Source organism: Schistocerca piceifrons, chromosome 2, assembly GCF_021461385.2.
Source record: "Schistocerca piceifrons isolate TAMUIC-IGC-003096 chromosome 2, iqSchPice1.1, whole genome shotgun sequence".
NCBI lineage: Eukaryota > Metazoa > Arthropoda > Insecta > Orthoptera > Acrididae > Schistocerca > Schistocerca piceifrons.
In genome coordinates, this window is record NC_060139.1 from 314,638,195 (window position 1) to 314,654,201 (window position 16,007).

Genomic DNA, 16,007 nt, shown 5'->3' on the forward strand with positions numbered 1-16,007 from the left:
TTTTCTACCTCTACAGGTGAGCCGACTTCTTTTTCTTTCTTTTCTTTTTAGGTGAAAAATAGTATCTTCCTCTGATTAAAAAAAAATATGCTCATGATATAAATTGTTTCATAATTAGGTGAATCCTTCAATTTCATAAAAGGAGTGGTTACATTTGTATGTAAAAAAACGATACTAACTGATTTTGCTTGCTTGAAAAAATAACATGACAAAAAAGAAATTATCTGTATAATGTATTGCACTTAATATGTGGTCATTTAATTCATAAGGAGAGTATCTATTTCTTTTTCTCTTTTTAATAGATAAGTGTTTAAGATATTTCACAAGTGGAAGCTTGACATAGATGATAGCTTTGAAGCCGTGAATAATTTTCTCTGATTGTTCTGAGAGATTTGTACTAGGTTCTACAGTCTAGATCACAGTTACATCAATAATCATTTAAATAATAATTATGAAAATACCAACTTGTCTACTCAGATTTTTTTCAGTTACTAGTTTTTCAACTCAGCAATAAACATTTCTGTAAATAATATTTATTTTAAAAATATCACATTTATTTTCAGCTTTAACATTGATTTGCTATTGTCTTAAAAACAGATACAGTAAATAATAAGTATTATTACTGATTAAATGTGAAGCTACAACATAGACAAGAAAAGCAACTATCTCACAAAAAAGTGAAAAATATGTGAGCTATTTGATGTGCTCTATACAATCTAAATTTTGTTAACTGAAAAGTGTGTGTGTTTTTACAAATTATTGTGGAGCTTGGATACTGTCACGAAAATGTGTATTAATCAGACTATGACCAACTGAAAAAATGTTGTTTATGATAACATTTTTTTACAAAATGAAAAGTAAGATGATCTATAATGTAGCTTAACACACACACACACACACACACACACACACACACACACACACACAAAAGGAATTCAGTTGCTACACAGTGCACTTTCCATGCAACAACCATTAATATTGGTAACACCATACATTTGCTTATTCCTGTCTGCAATTTACAATGTCATATGTTCATGCCTCATAATTCAGCATAATATATTTCTTACAGTTTTTTTTGCTTATGATGTAAAAGTTATGATTTGTGATACCATAACTTAAGTCTGTGTGTCAGTATTCTGCAATTCTTCACCTTGCCTCTGTACACTAATCTTCATAGATAAAATCAGTGCATTGCTTATATATGTTTCAACATGAAACATGTCTTTCTCAGAATAAAAAGCCATTATGTGCTTACTATTGTTTTATGAGTGATCCAACAAGATAATAATTTTCATAATTTCTGTGTATTTGATCTAGAAGAAACCAGTTCATTTTAAATGGAAGGATATTTGATTTGATTAGCATCTTAGAAGAGCAGTAACACAAAGTAAACACAATAACATAACAATATCTCTATGTAACACAATATCAAGTCTACCAGTTAATTGAAGTGCAGGAACAAAAGTTAGATGCATGAAGGCAATCAGCATTATCTTTTGCTGTATTCATTGATACTTAAATGAACTGAATAAATAAGGAGAAATAATTACAGATGAAAGCTGTTTATAACTTAAATTGATGAGTTACTCAGAAACAAGGCTAGTTCTGCAAATAGATTATCCATCAACCCAAATCTAGACATATCTGAAGAAAACTTGGTGATCTCAGACCACTAAATAAAAATAAAAAGTTTTGTGCTTTATGAGGATCAAAATTTTAGCACATATTTAAGCAAAATCTTTCTCATGGCAGCTTGAATAAGATGATATTGCAGCTTCATGAAAACTGTTTCCATTTTAGAAAATTCTGGATTTGTTTCCAAACTAGCCCATTTCAAAGGAAGTTATTTGTGACTGATCTTAAGGAGATGTGGAAACAAATTTCCCTTGTTTATCTCTGATGACTGTGGACCTCAGAGGGGAAAACAAACACATCTAGCCAAAATTTCTTTGTATCAATGACTTATTTTGCAATGATGTATTGCGCGAGAAACTCCGTTTACAGATAGTGGCTTACATCATGCAAGTTACACTGGCTTGGTTATGACTACAGTATTATGTGGAGTGTGTATTCTTTGTATAAAGTAATATAAAATATACTGTGTATTTGAGTTCAAGAGAGATACTCCACACATTTTATGTTATGTATTAAGTTGGAGATGGTAATCATCTGGGATAAGAAATATTATCATAACAGTAAAGTGATTTTTATACAAATTGTATGACATTATCTTTAAGAGGTATGGCCCACACTTGTCATGGTAAAATAAATCAGTGTTGCAAAATTCTGTCTTATTTGCTTTTTATATTATTACCGTATATAGACCTCAACAAATACTTGAACAGCCTTGACCAGAACTGAATGCCCATTACAATAACTAAATTAAATGGAATTTTACCCTATGACAATAGTAATGGTGCCACCTGATGTCACTATGGAAACCAAATATCTGGTCCAATGTTACTGTTCACAACTGTGGTACAACTACCCAGAGGACACTTGTTGTCAGGAGCACTCTCTGACAAGGTTGTGCCAGACTACTGTATAAGCCTGCGCAGGGCTGGTCTGAGTCAGTCGAGGTGTAATCTGTGGACCGTGCAGTGATTGTGTTACTGTTTTGACTGAAGTGTTTATATTGTGGCCTCTGTTTGTCATAACCAGAATTTGAACAAAGTGGACTGGATTTTACTATGTAATTCAGACTTAAGATAGCATGCACTGTTTCAAGGAGCATCTTGTACTTTTCTCTAGTTGTTAATAAACCAGGTGAGTTCTCACTAGTCCATATGTAACTTGCCTTTTACAAAAGTGGTGGCAACGAAAATTTACCAATTCACCAGAGATTAACAACTAACATCCCTCACAGGCAGTCTCCTGCAGAATAGAAGATACCGGGTCTTTCTCCAGGTTAAGAAAAGCAGATGGTGAATGCGAAAGAATGGCCTACTTCGAGACAGTGTGCTCACTCTTGTGCTTGTTAATATTTACACCAATGATCAGCTCATTAAAAAACATTTCCAGCAAGTCATCTAAGCTGATGATACACTAGTGGCTGCCCATGGGACAATGTTTGTAGACAAAGAAAAAAAGTTGACTACTTCTATGAGGTCAATCATCTAAGGTGAAATCCAAACAAGATTCAGATGTGCACATATGGAATAGGGAATCCTGGTGTAGACTGGACATCACACAGCAAGGTAAGCCTTCAACTACGCCCAACACCTGTATATCAGGCTGTTACTTTTACTGTACACTGTCTTTCAAGAAACATTGCTATAATACCAGGCTGATGGTCAGTGCAAGGAACATAGCCACCACCTACGGAGCTAGTCCTCACATCCTGAGAACTTCTGCTCTTGTTTTACATGTGTCAGGTATAGAGTATGCAAATGTTCACACCAAACAGGTCAAACTGCAGTCAATGATACTGTCTGAATCCTGTGGGGATGTACAAAGCCAGCTAAACTCTACCTGATAGTTGAAATAGCTGTCAGAAGGACTGTTGCTGCTCAGCCATCAAGAGCTTCATTGTGAGGACTCAGCCACTGGATGGGATACTGGAGTCTAACCACATCACCAGATGGAAGAGTAAGCTACTGCCACACATCTCCACAAAGGAAAAGCTAACCTCAGGAAGCAATCTGCCCTAATCTGTCAGGGTATCACACAATCATCTTACGGTGGGTATTCCCACTGCACGACCTACATGCAAAAATGTGGCATCCTTCCAGCTTATTGAGGCATGTCCTGCGAGTGCAAAGCAACACAAGATTCAGGCCACTTGCTCATATGCCCTCTACAGGAACAGACTTGCACAATATGGAACTTGACCAAGGCATATAACAAGGTCATCAGAATTGCTATTTTCTGGAAATTCTGTCTGGACACAGAAGTGAATGAATGACTGAATGACATGTTGAGATATTGGGGGTGATTTTAAAGTAATGATAAACACACATGTTGAAGTGGAATCTTATCCTCTTCTGACCGTGGTTGAACTCTTCAAAATTAGGCCATCATACTTTTACTCAGTAAAATTAACATTGCAGAGGTGTATTTTCAAATCTGCTTGGATGCAGCATCACAACTGCATTTACTGCTAAATATGCCATATAGTCTTTGCCATTATAATTAGTTACCTTTCAAAATGTTTTCAGTCCCGTCGTATGTCAGCATTTTATGCATCAGTTATTACAAGGTGTTCCCAACTGAGCAGCATACATGCAAGTGCAAGTGCAGTTCCAGAGGATCACCTTCACAATCTCAAGGTTTTGCTCCAGAGGGGTGCAGCAAAAGGACTCAAATGCAGACTGTGCAAGTGTTCTTTCATGCAGTCTTCCTTGAAATATTTAAGGTTTAAACCTTTGGCAAATGGACTAGAACCAACAAGAGAGTATTCAGCAGTGATTGATAAAATGCAGCCTCCCAAAAATATAAAAGACTTCTAGATAATATCAACTATTATGCCTGATTCAATGCAGATCTAGCAGAGCTACCATACCCACTGAACCAGCTACGATGCCAAGGTGACGTTCTGAATGATCACCTTTCTGTGAATAAGCTTTCCAGGCTTCAAAAGATTGTCTTAAGTGCACATAATGTTAAACAACATACGCTGCTGATCTCCTCTGTTAGCAGCAACTGACATGCAGTCCCATATTATTGGCTCATTCCAGCCTCAAATATCCCAACAGCACTGAGTGTCATATATTATATGCTTCTAAGACCAAATCCACTGCCCAGCAATGCCATTATTAAACAGAGCAGGAGGCCATCACTGTCATTTATGCAGCTCAGAAACTTAAATTACTTCTTTGTGGACAGAAATTCTATCTCAACACAGATCATCATTTGTTACACATCATCTTCAGACTTAAGCATCATGCCTCCAGAGTTGAGTGCTATTCTTGTCTTATTTTTGTTATTCTATCCACTATTGAGCAGTAATGTAACACACAAACATAGACATGTTATCCCAATTTCCCTTGGGTCCAACCCAGTCTTTGACCAACATGAATTGCTGTTTTTCTGGCTTGACACAGATATGGATTCATTCATTTCAACCTTTTCACAAACACATCATGATGTTGCAGCTGCCACCTGCAAGAACCCAACATTATACAGTCTTGCCCATTTTGTACAACATGGATGGCAAGACATACCTCCCAGACCTGAATTTCATTCCTGCTGGCCACGACAGCATCAACTACACTTAAACCAAGGGGTTCTGTTGTGGGTCTTGGATGAGAACCATTGCTGCATCCCAATTCCTCCATCTCTTTGGCTGTAAGTGCTGTGTCTTCTGCACATTGGCCATTGATGCAAGTCCTGGATGAAAATTTTGGTATGACAACATATATTGTGGTCAAACATTGATGGTGGCATCATGGATCTGGTCGACTGAAGCTCCGCTTGTCAGTCTCATCAAGCTGTACCTCCCCAGGAGTTCTCTCCCTGGTCCAGTCCATGGAGTCGCAGGAGCTTATCCATTTGGTCCATTTTTGGACTCCGTGTGGTAGATCATGACTGATTCCTTGTAACAGTTCCCTTTTATCTATTACATGCCTCAGGTCACAAAAACCACTACTATTGCAGCCTTGGAAAAATCTTTGCCCTTGGAGGCTAACGCTGCCCACATACCTTGGTTTCTGGTAACGGGATGATGTTTACCTCCTATGAATTTGAATGATTTTGCACCCACATTCGGATTCGAAAAGTTCACACCATACTGTATCATGTCTCTGATAGTCATACAGCATGTTTTACACCTCAGCTCCTTAAGGAAATTATGTCTAACACTGCATCTAATGCCATAAGCACTTTCCTAACAACTTACAGCCTGGCAGAAAAGCTTTAAAGTCATTCTCAGAACAGTCTCTTGGATATTCAGAACCCACTGCTGTTATTCCCAGGCCTCTCACTTTTGGATGGGCACCCTGGTGTGGGCCAATCAGTTTGAGACCACACAACCTGGATCCACAGAATGATCTCCATTTGCCACAGGTCCATGGTGTACATTGTGGGCTCCACCCATGCACTTCAGCAGCACCATCAAAATCAACTTTGCCTCCACCATTGTGGCCAGCAGCTGCTTACTTCTTTGCCCCCAGTGTATCCTCCAGTACCGTGGTAACTCGTGCATTTTCTATCATGCTTCATTCTACCTCGGCCTTCCACAGCAACACCCATGGACACATACCTGCACATTTCCCAGTGGTGGCTCCTCCAGACCTCACCCCAACTGAGTCTTTTGGAGGTCAGTGCTTGGGGGACAGGGTGGGGGGAGGGGGTTGGGGGGCGGTCGGGGGGAGAGGCGGAGGAGGATGTAGTAGTACCACCAGATGTTACTATGGAAGCTGAATAACTAGCTCATTAGTGTTGACTGCTGTGATGCTACTACCCAGAGGATGTTTATCATCGGGAGTGCCCACTGATGACATTATATCAGAATACGGGATATAAGCCAGCCCAGGACTGGTCTAAGTAAGTTGTGATGTGATTTGTGGAATGCACAGCAAGTGTGCTATCAGTTTGTCTAAGGTCTTTATATTGTGGACTCTATTTGCCATAGGCAGACTTTGATACGGGTGGACTGGACTGGACTTCACTTCATAATATGGAATTAAGATAATTTGCACAGTTTCTGAGGAGCATCCTGTATTTATCTCTTGTTATGAATAAACCAAGCGAGTTCCCCTAGTTTCATTTAGAAATAGTCTTTTACTGAAACAGTATGCTGGAAACACTGATAGCTGATGGGGAAACATAAGTCCTATTCTGATCAAAAGTGGAAATCTTGGGTTCTGCATCTAGACACCTCAAATGATGTAAAAGGCTGAACAATGTATAATAAACACATACAGAATAGGATACTGAACTGCAAGAATTAAAATAAAATGTTGATACGATCAAAATATATCAATCATGCAGTCAGAGTTACAATGTGTCTTACAGAATAGGAAAGCTATGCCAGACATATGACAGGAAAAATTGTGGTTGAAAGTCCCTTCTAAAAGAGATACTATTATTTGCAAAACAATAATAATAGAATTTTGTATACAGTAAATTCAATGCAAAAGGAACAGAGTAGCCATTTCCCAAATATGCGCTGTATGCTCAATATCTTCTTTTAGAGCATTTTATGGGCAATGAATAAAAAAGGATGCTGCTGGTAGTGATGACGTAGGTTGAGGTCACCAAGTGACTGTATAGTACTAAATGCATTTCACCTCCTAGGACTACTGACTCATCTCTCTGTGTACAGTCACTCTACATTCAAAGGTCTTGTCGGCTGGACTCACACTGTTACAGCCTCCAGCATTCTCACTGCCTGCACTGCAACTGCACCCCAGTGGCTGTTGTTCCTGCTCACTGTTGCTGTTCTTGCACTGCTGCTTGTCTGTCACTACTGCCTCTTGTGATTCCTCTTTACTCTGTTTCGGGCTGCGACCAATGAGACTAGTTGATATATCAAGATGACCCATCACCTGAAAAGACATGTATTTTTATACTTAATTTATTTTCCACACATCTTTCGAGTTACATTTTGGAATTTACTTGGTGTCTGTTTCCATCTGGATGAAGGTCAACTTGCCTCTAGCCCATTATCTGCAGCTAACTTTTTCGCAGTTCTTTAAAACACATTTTCAGTTATTTTACAACTTAAGTCTCTTTCCCTTTTCAATTAAACATTGTTTGTAATTCTTGGTAGTTCTAAGAATAGTCTATGAATAAATGCTACTGAAAGAACACAAGATTATGAGAGCCACTCTGAGAATTTCAGCAAAGTAATTAAAGATTTAACCTTTATTTTTGCTTTTTCTCAAAGTACTCTCTATCAAGTTGTATGCAACAGTTCATCCTATTATTGATGGCTCTACAATGTATCTCCTTTAAAGGTAGTTCAGGGACATCAAAAAATGAACACGTCTGTGTATGAATAATATTGGCCATTTGTGGTTCATTTTTATGTTTAGGGCTACAAACAATTTAAATTATCCAGTCACCATGTTCCAGAAATCTCATAATTAACTGATCTTTCAGTCAGGTGAAACAAGTCAAGTTGTAGCTTGAGTTTTTAGAATCTACAATAATACTTAACCGTAATAAATTTTCTATAAACTATTTGCAGTTCCTCTGTGTAAATTTGACACACTAAGATTAGCAAGAATGATGATTAAAAGAAAAACAGCTGTTGATCCTTCAGTTGTAAATACAAAGTGAAATGAATAGTACAATTAAGAGCTAAGACGAAAGAGGAAAGGGAACAGAGGAAACAAAAAGTTAGGAGTGTAGAAAAGACAATGAAATTTTTAAAAAGTACACTAATTTCAAAACTTTACTGTTCTCATCTTTCTGTTTGTTCTCTCCCCAATCCCTATACCACATTTTTTATTTTCCTCTTCATTACACTACTCAATTCTCTTCCTCTTTAACCTGCTTATACTTCTTATCCTGTTATTCTACCACTTCAGGATTGAAGTTGGTACAGTGCTTACCGACGTAATATCTTTGGCTTACTCCTTCTAAAACCTTGCATTCATCTTTGTTTCCCCTCGTCTTCCCAACAGGTGCAACCCTCTCAACTTACAGTCTGAATGAGTTTTGTGAGGATGGGTCATTATTAAATATTAGGTCTTTAAAAAATAAAATTGATGATCTTAAGGGTAACTATATAATGCATTGTAATATAAATGGTTTAAGTGCTGAATACTCATGTGACAGAAGCTCTAAGTCAGATGAGCTACAAGTTTTTTTATCTGAATTTCTAAATGTTAAAGTAATTTGTTTAAATGAACACTGGCTTAGTAGTGATACCATAAAAATCTTAAATAAAGCTGAAAACTTCAAGGTAGCTACCAGCTTTTGTAGGATAAATAAGTCACGAGGAGGTTCATGCATACTCATTCATTCTGATTTAGATTACCATGTAAGATGTGACTTCATTTGTTTTGATGAAGAGTGTATTTTTGAGGGTTGCTGTGTTGAGTTAAATGATTTAAATGTAGTCATAATATCAATTTATAGAATCCCATGGAAGGTGACAACTGAGCATTTCCTATGTAAATTTCAGAGTTTGTTAGAATACCTCAGTAAAGAAAAGAGGAAAAAAATTGTAGTTGCTGCTGATTTCAACATCAATGTGTTGAATGAAACATGTGAGGTATCAAAATTTACAGACTAAATAAAAAAAATATGGCTTCAGATTAAATTTTTCTGACTGTACAAGAGAAAATGCTCAGTCAGCTACATGCATTGACAATATTTTAACGAATTACGTATTTGAAGATGAATATAAATTTTGTCTAGATCTAGGAATTTCTGATCATTCAGCATTATTCATTGAGCTACCCAGAGCAGGTAGAGAAGTCCCATGTAAAAAAGCTTATGTAAAAAGAAACTTTGACTCTATTCCATGATAAGCTGAAGGAGACAGAATAGCCCTTTGATAAAAATATTTCATGCACAGCAAATTTTGAAGCATTTCTAAGGGATTTTCTAAGTGTTTTCAATGAAAAGTTTAACAAAAAACTTATTTTAATAAAATGACAAAATTAAAATGGATCACTAAAGGTATAAAAATCTCCATTGCTAAGAAAAGGCAGCTACATAAGGAACTAAGACATAATAAAAAAATTGAATTTATTGAATATGTTAAATGATACAAAAGTACATTTAAGACAGTTGTCAAAGCATCAGAGCAAATGACAAATAATAAATTAATCTTAAAACATGAGAATAAATCAAAGGAAGTGTGGTCAGTTGTAAAACACGAATTAGGTATCAAAGCCTCTAGACATGGAATTAGTACAATTAAGCTTGAAGATGAGATCATTGTAAATCCAGCTCAAATTTCAGAATGCTTCAATGAGTTCTTCATTAATGTAGTGATACCAGAGGTTAATGTTGCGGATTATGAGAACAATGTATGTCCCTTTGGACTAAATCATAATTCTGAATGCCTCACAAAATTCAAAACAGTTTCAACAATATATGTAGAAAAAAATATATTAAAACTAAAAAACAAAAATTCTGCAGGTTGGGAAGGAATACCAGCAAAAGTCCTTAAATTTGTGTGTGAAATAAAAGGATACCCACTATCTAAAATAACAAACCAATCCTTTGAACAAGGAAGCTTCCCAGAGGTGCTGAAGTATGCAGAAGTAAAACCGTTGCTCAAAAAAGGGTCAAGGGAGGATATGGGGAATTATCGCCCTATCTCCCTCCTTCCAGTCCTGCCAAAAATCTTTGAAAATGCTGCTGCTATGCATATACGAAATTTTATAGAGAAATATGATATTATTACGGAAAACCAATTTGGTTTCCAGCGTGGCAAAAGTACTATTGATGCAATTAACAAGTTTATCGACAAGATCAGCACATCATTAGACAACCATAATAAAGTTGTAGGAATCTTTTGTGATCTCACAAAAGCCTTTGACTCTGTAAATCATGCACTGCTCATCTATACGCTTGACAAGTATGGGATCAAGGGTAATGTTCTAAATTGGCTTACTTCATACTTATCAAATAGGAAACAAAGAGTGATTGTCTCATCAAATGCAGCAAATTACTATTCAAAATGGAAAACAGTAGGCCAAGGTGTCCCACAAGGCTTGATTCTAGGACCTATTTTGTTTTTGTTCTATGTTAATGATTTACCGAACAATATAAATGCTCTATCAATTTTATTTGCAGATAACACATCTGTATTAATTGAAAACCAAGAGCCAGAAAACATCCCTCTCTACATAATAAACACAATGAACAAACTAGAAACATGGTTCCAACTGAATGGATTAAGACTGATCATCCCCAAAACTGACATCGTCCAGTTCAGAACAAAACAGTCAAAGCCCCAAGAAATTAAAATAACCCATAAAAATAAGGATATAGAAGAAGTGGATTCTCTGAAGTTTTTAGGGTTAAACCTAGATGAAAAATTTAAATTGGAATAAACATGTTGACTACCTGTTAAACAAATTATGTAGCTTTGCATTTGCTATGCAAATATTAGCTGGTGCATCAGACATGAACACAAGGAAAATTGCATACCACAGCTACTTTCAATCAGTTGTAAGGTATGGTATTATTTTTTGGGGAAATTCAAGCAATATATTCCGCATACTAAAGTTACAGAAAAGAATAATAAGGAACATGTGTACTGCCCATCCAGGGACATCATGTCGCCCACTATTTGAAAAACAACATTAACAGTTCCCTCCTTATACATCTATGATATCATCTTTCTATACAGCAATTTAGAGTTATTCGAGAAAAACTGTTTCAATCACATGTATAACACGAGAAACAAAGACAATTTTATGCTTCCCACTCATCACTTAAACCTATATGCGCAGACTCCTCAGTATATGTCAATGAAAATTCATAACAAGCTAAAAGGAAAGAATGTTCTGAGTAAGAACCTAGAGACACTGAAAACAAAGCTATATGATATACTTGTCAAATGCTGCTACTACACTGTTGAGGAGTTCATGAAGGATGAACTGAACATTTGAGCAGGATAAATTTACATATAGTTTTGTGTGTATATGTAGCTGTCCTTCACAAAAGAAAGGAAAGAAAAATAAAAGTTTGTATTAATGTTAAAATTCTTTGTAGCAATTGGGCCTAAGTTGTGTTATCCACTTTTTTGACATGTCTCCTGTACACTAATCATATGATTAGAAATTGTATATTATGAGATGAATAAAACACTATTCACTATTCACTATCCCCTTTTTTCCAGCTTTCCCCAGGCTATCCCTATTTCCACCCTAGGAAGAAATTTTCAAGTTCTGAAAGTTAGGTACAGTTCTTCATTTACATCTATATCTACACTCTGCAAACCACTGGAGATGCATGGCAGAGGACACATCCCAGTGTACCACTTATTAGATTTCCTTCCTGTCCCATTCACATATGAAGCACAAGAAGAATGATTGTTTGAATGTCTCTGTGCATGCTGTAATTATTCTAATTTTATTCTCGCGGACCCTATGTGAGCAATACATGGGGGGTTATAGTATATTGCTAGAGTAATTATTTAAAGATTGCTCTTGGAACATTATTAACAGACTGCTTCAGGATAGTTTTAATATATCTTCAAGTCTTCATGTTCAGGTCCTTCAGTATCTATGTGACACTTTTCCAAGGATTAAACAAACCTGTGGCCATTTGTGCTGCCCTTCTCTGCATACGTTCGATATTTCCTGTTAGTCCTATCTGATACAGGTCCCACACACCTGAGCAGTATTCTAGTACCAGTCACACTAGTGATTTATAAGCAATCTCCTTTGTAGACTGATTGGGCTTCCCCAGTATTCTACCAATAAACCAAAGTCTATCACCTTCTTTACCCACAACTGAATCTATGTGATCAATCAATTACATATCCCTACAAAGTGTTACACCCATGTATTTGTATGAATTGGGCAATCCCAACAGTGACTCATTGATGTTATAGTAATAGGATACTACATTTTTTCCAGTTTATGAAGTGCAAAATTTTATACTTCTGAATATTTACAGCAAGTTGCCAATCTCTGCACCACATTAAAATCTTCTGGAGATATGATTGAATATTTGTGCAGCTTCTTTCAGATAGTGCTTCATTACAAATAACTGCATCATCTGCAAAAAGCCTGATTTTACTATTAATATTGTCTGCAAGTTCATTAATATACAATATGAACAGCAAGGGTCCCAACACACTTCCGTAAGGTGAACATGAATTTACTTCTATGCCTGATGATGACTCTCAATCCAAGATAACATGCCGTTACCTCTCTCCCAAAAAGTCCTCAATCCAGTCACAAACTTCACTTGATACCCCATATTATTGTACTTTTGACAATAAGCACAGGTGCAGTACTGAGTCAAATGCTTTTTGTAAGTCAAGAAATACTCCATCTACCTGGTTGTCTTCATCCAAAGCTTTCAGTAAGTCATGTGAGAACAACGTGAGTTGGATTTCACATGATCAATGTTTTTGAAATCCATGCTGGTTGTCATTGAGAAGCATGTGTTCAAGATACATCATTATATCTGAGCTCAGAATATGTTCTAAGATTTTACAACAAATCGATGTCAAGGATATTGGACTGCAGTTTTTGTGGATCACTTCTACTACCCTTCTTGTAGACGGGTGTGACCTGTACCTTTTTCCAGGAACTGGGCACAATTTTTTGTTCGAGAGATCTATGACAGATTATACTTTTAAGAGGGGCTAACTGAGCCATAAATGCAATATAGAATGTGAGAGATTCCACCGGGACCTGGAGATTTTTTCAGTTTTATCGATTTCAGTTGTTTCTCAACACCACTGCCACTAATAATTATTTCATTCATCTTTTCAGTGGCATTTCATTCAGCATCTCTATCTATAACCCTATGCTCTGCTTTACACCTATTGTGCAGTAATATCTGTTTCTTAACAGTGACGGTATACCATGGTGGTTCTCTCGCATTATGAACTGTTCTGCTGGGTACATACCTACCCTGTGCATGGTCAAATAATCTTTTAACCCTTTAACTGCTCTGGACGTGTTAACCCACATGTAGACACGTTCGGAGTACCAGGTAGAAGGACTGGTGGCACACGCAAAACACATTCAGAGCACACAGGGACAGGTACAAAGGCACGCACATTAACATGTCCAGAGCAGTTAAAGGGTTAAACTTGAGCCAGAGTTCTTCTACATGCTCCTGTACTGTGCTGAAAGTTTCAAGTTCCACATTGAGATATGACACTAATGATTTTTTATCTAGTTTACTAAACATATACATCTTTCTGCTTACTTTAGTTGTCCTTTGTACTTTGGTAATCAATGTTGCCACAAATGCATCATAATCACTGCTACCAGTTTCAATTCGGGCATCCTCAATGAGGTCAGGCCTATTTATTGCCATTAGATCAAATATACACACACCAAAAAAGGTTCCCAGAACTCCTGAAGATAGACATTGAGTGAGGATGTTGTACCACAGACACAGTCTCTTTGACTGTTCATAGATGTCACTAAACCTGCCCAAAGATGTAAACAACCATGCATGAGCAGCGCCTATTAGATGGAGGGTGTCCAACAGCCAATCAGTTCCAGTCATTCCACCAGGAAGGAGGTACACGGCTCATGTTGTCTGTATTTCAACCATGACTAGATAGTCAATACAGCAGTTTGATTATGTCCGCATTGTTACTTTGTGCCAGGAAGGGCTCTCTACAAGGGAAGTGTCCAAGTGTCTCTGAGTGACCAAAGCGATGTTGTTCAGACATGGAGAAGATACAGAGAGACAGGAAATGTTGATGACATGCCTCACTCAGGCTGCCCAAGGGTTACTACTGCAGTGGATGACTGCTGCCTAAGGATTATCACTCGGAGGAACCACGTTGAATAATGCTTTTTGTGCAGCCACAGGACATCGTTTTATGACTCAAACTGTGTGCAATAGGCTGCATGATGCGCAACTTCACTCATGACGTCCATGGCAAGGTCTGTCTTTGCAACCACAACACCATGCAGCACAGTACAGATGGGCCCAACAATGTGCTGAATGGACCACTCATGATTGGCATTACATTCTCTTCACCAATGAGTGTCGCATATGCCTTCAACCAGACAATCATTGGAGACATGTTAGGAAGTAACCCAGTCGGGTTGAATGCCTTAGACACACTGTCCAGTGAGTGCAGCAAGGTGGAGGTTCCCTGCTATTTTGGGGCGGCATTATGTGGGGCTGACGTACGCCACTGGTGGTCATGGAAGGCATCGTAATGGCTGTACGATACCTAAATGCCATCCTCCGACTCATAGTGCAACATATCGGCAGCGTATTGGCAAGGCATTTGTCTTTATGGATGACAATTTGGGATCCCATCATGCACATCTTGTGAATGACTTCCTTCAGGATAATGACATCGCTCGACTGGAGTGGCCAGCATGTTCTCCAGACATGAACCCTATCGAACATGCCTGGGATAAATTGAAAAGGGCTGTTTATGGATGACGTGACTCACTAACCATTCTGAGGGATCTAAGCTGAATCACCGTTGAGGAGTGGTATATTCTGGACCAACAGTGCCTTGATAAACTTGTGGATCGTATGCCGTAATGAATACAGGCATGCGTCAATGCAAGATGATGATGTACTGGATATTAGAGGTACCGGTGTGTCCAGCAATCTGGACCACCACCTCTGAAGGTCTCGCTGTATGGTGGTACAACATGTGGTTTCATGAGCAATAAAAATGGCGGAAATGATGTTTATGTTGATCTATTCCAATTCTCAGAAACGAGGTGATGCAAGTCTTTTTTTGATGTGCATATTTCCATCATGAGTGGGGTTCCTAACTATCTGTTCTAAGTAATAAAGGCCTTTAGTAAAGTTTCACAGTTTGTCTTATCATGTCTGCCACTAACAAAACTGTTCAATATTGTTACATTCCATCCTGGATTTTCCATTATCTGATTTTTTACAAACAAAACTGTAATTTTCCCCAATTAATTGTTGGATGATTAAAGGCTCCACTGATGATTACAGTATGATTTTTTCTACTTTTAAGTCCTTCTACAAGCACAATTGGATTTTTGCCTCCTATATGTAAATCCTGACTAGTCATTGTATCTCATTGTAATTTTATAATTTTTTAAATTGGACTTGCTTTAGGTAAAACGTAACTGGAAAGTTGTTTATGTAGATTAAGAACAGGAGTGGACCAAGTACCAAACCTTGTTTGTCTCCATGTTTTATACTTACTCATTTTGGGTTTAGTTTTTTCCTGTAGTGAAATCTGCCAATGAGGCTAAGCTTTTTTATGAAGGTTAATCTATGCAAAAGTCATGTCATTAACACAGCAATAATTAGTTATTCAAGTAAAATTTTGTAGTGCACACTATAAAAGCTCTCAGTAAGTATACAGAACATATCAACAGGGCTGTATTTGTTTTTAATTGTACCACAGATTCATTTGAAGGGTCATAAATATTAACTGTTACTTTAATGGGACA

At 37.3% G+C, this 16,007-nt stretch overlaps 1 protein-coding gene across 1 annotated transcript in view; it reads right to left on the reverse strand.

Moving 5' to 3' along the window:
• Nucleotides 1-6,944: 6,944 nt before the first annotated feature.
• Nucleotides 6,945-16,007, reverse strand: part of LOC124775352 (cyclic nucleotide-gated cation channel beta-1) — a 172,207-nt gene continuing 163,144 nt past the window's right edge. The window contains exon 15 of the mRNA XM_047250184.1: nt 6,945-7,487. Coding sequence (XP_047106140.1) covers nt 7,239-7,487 — 249 coding nt within the window. The 3' untranslated portion in view covers nt 6,945-7,238. The remainder of the gene's footprint in view (nt 7,488-16,007) is intronic.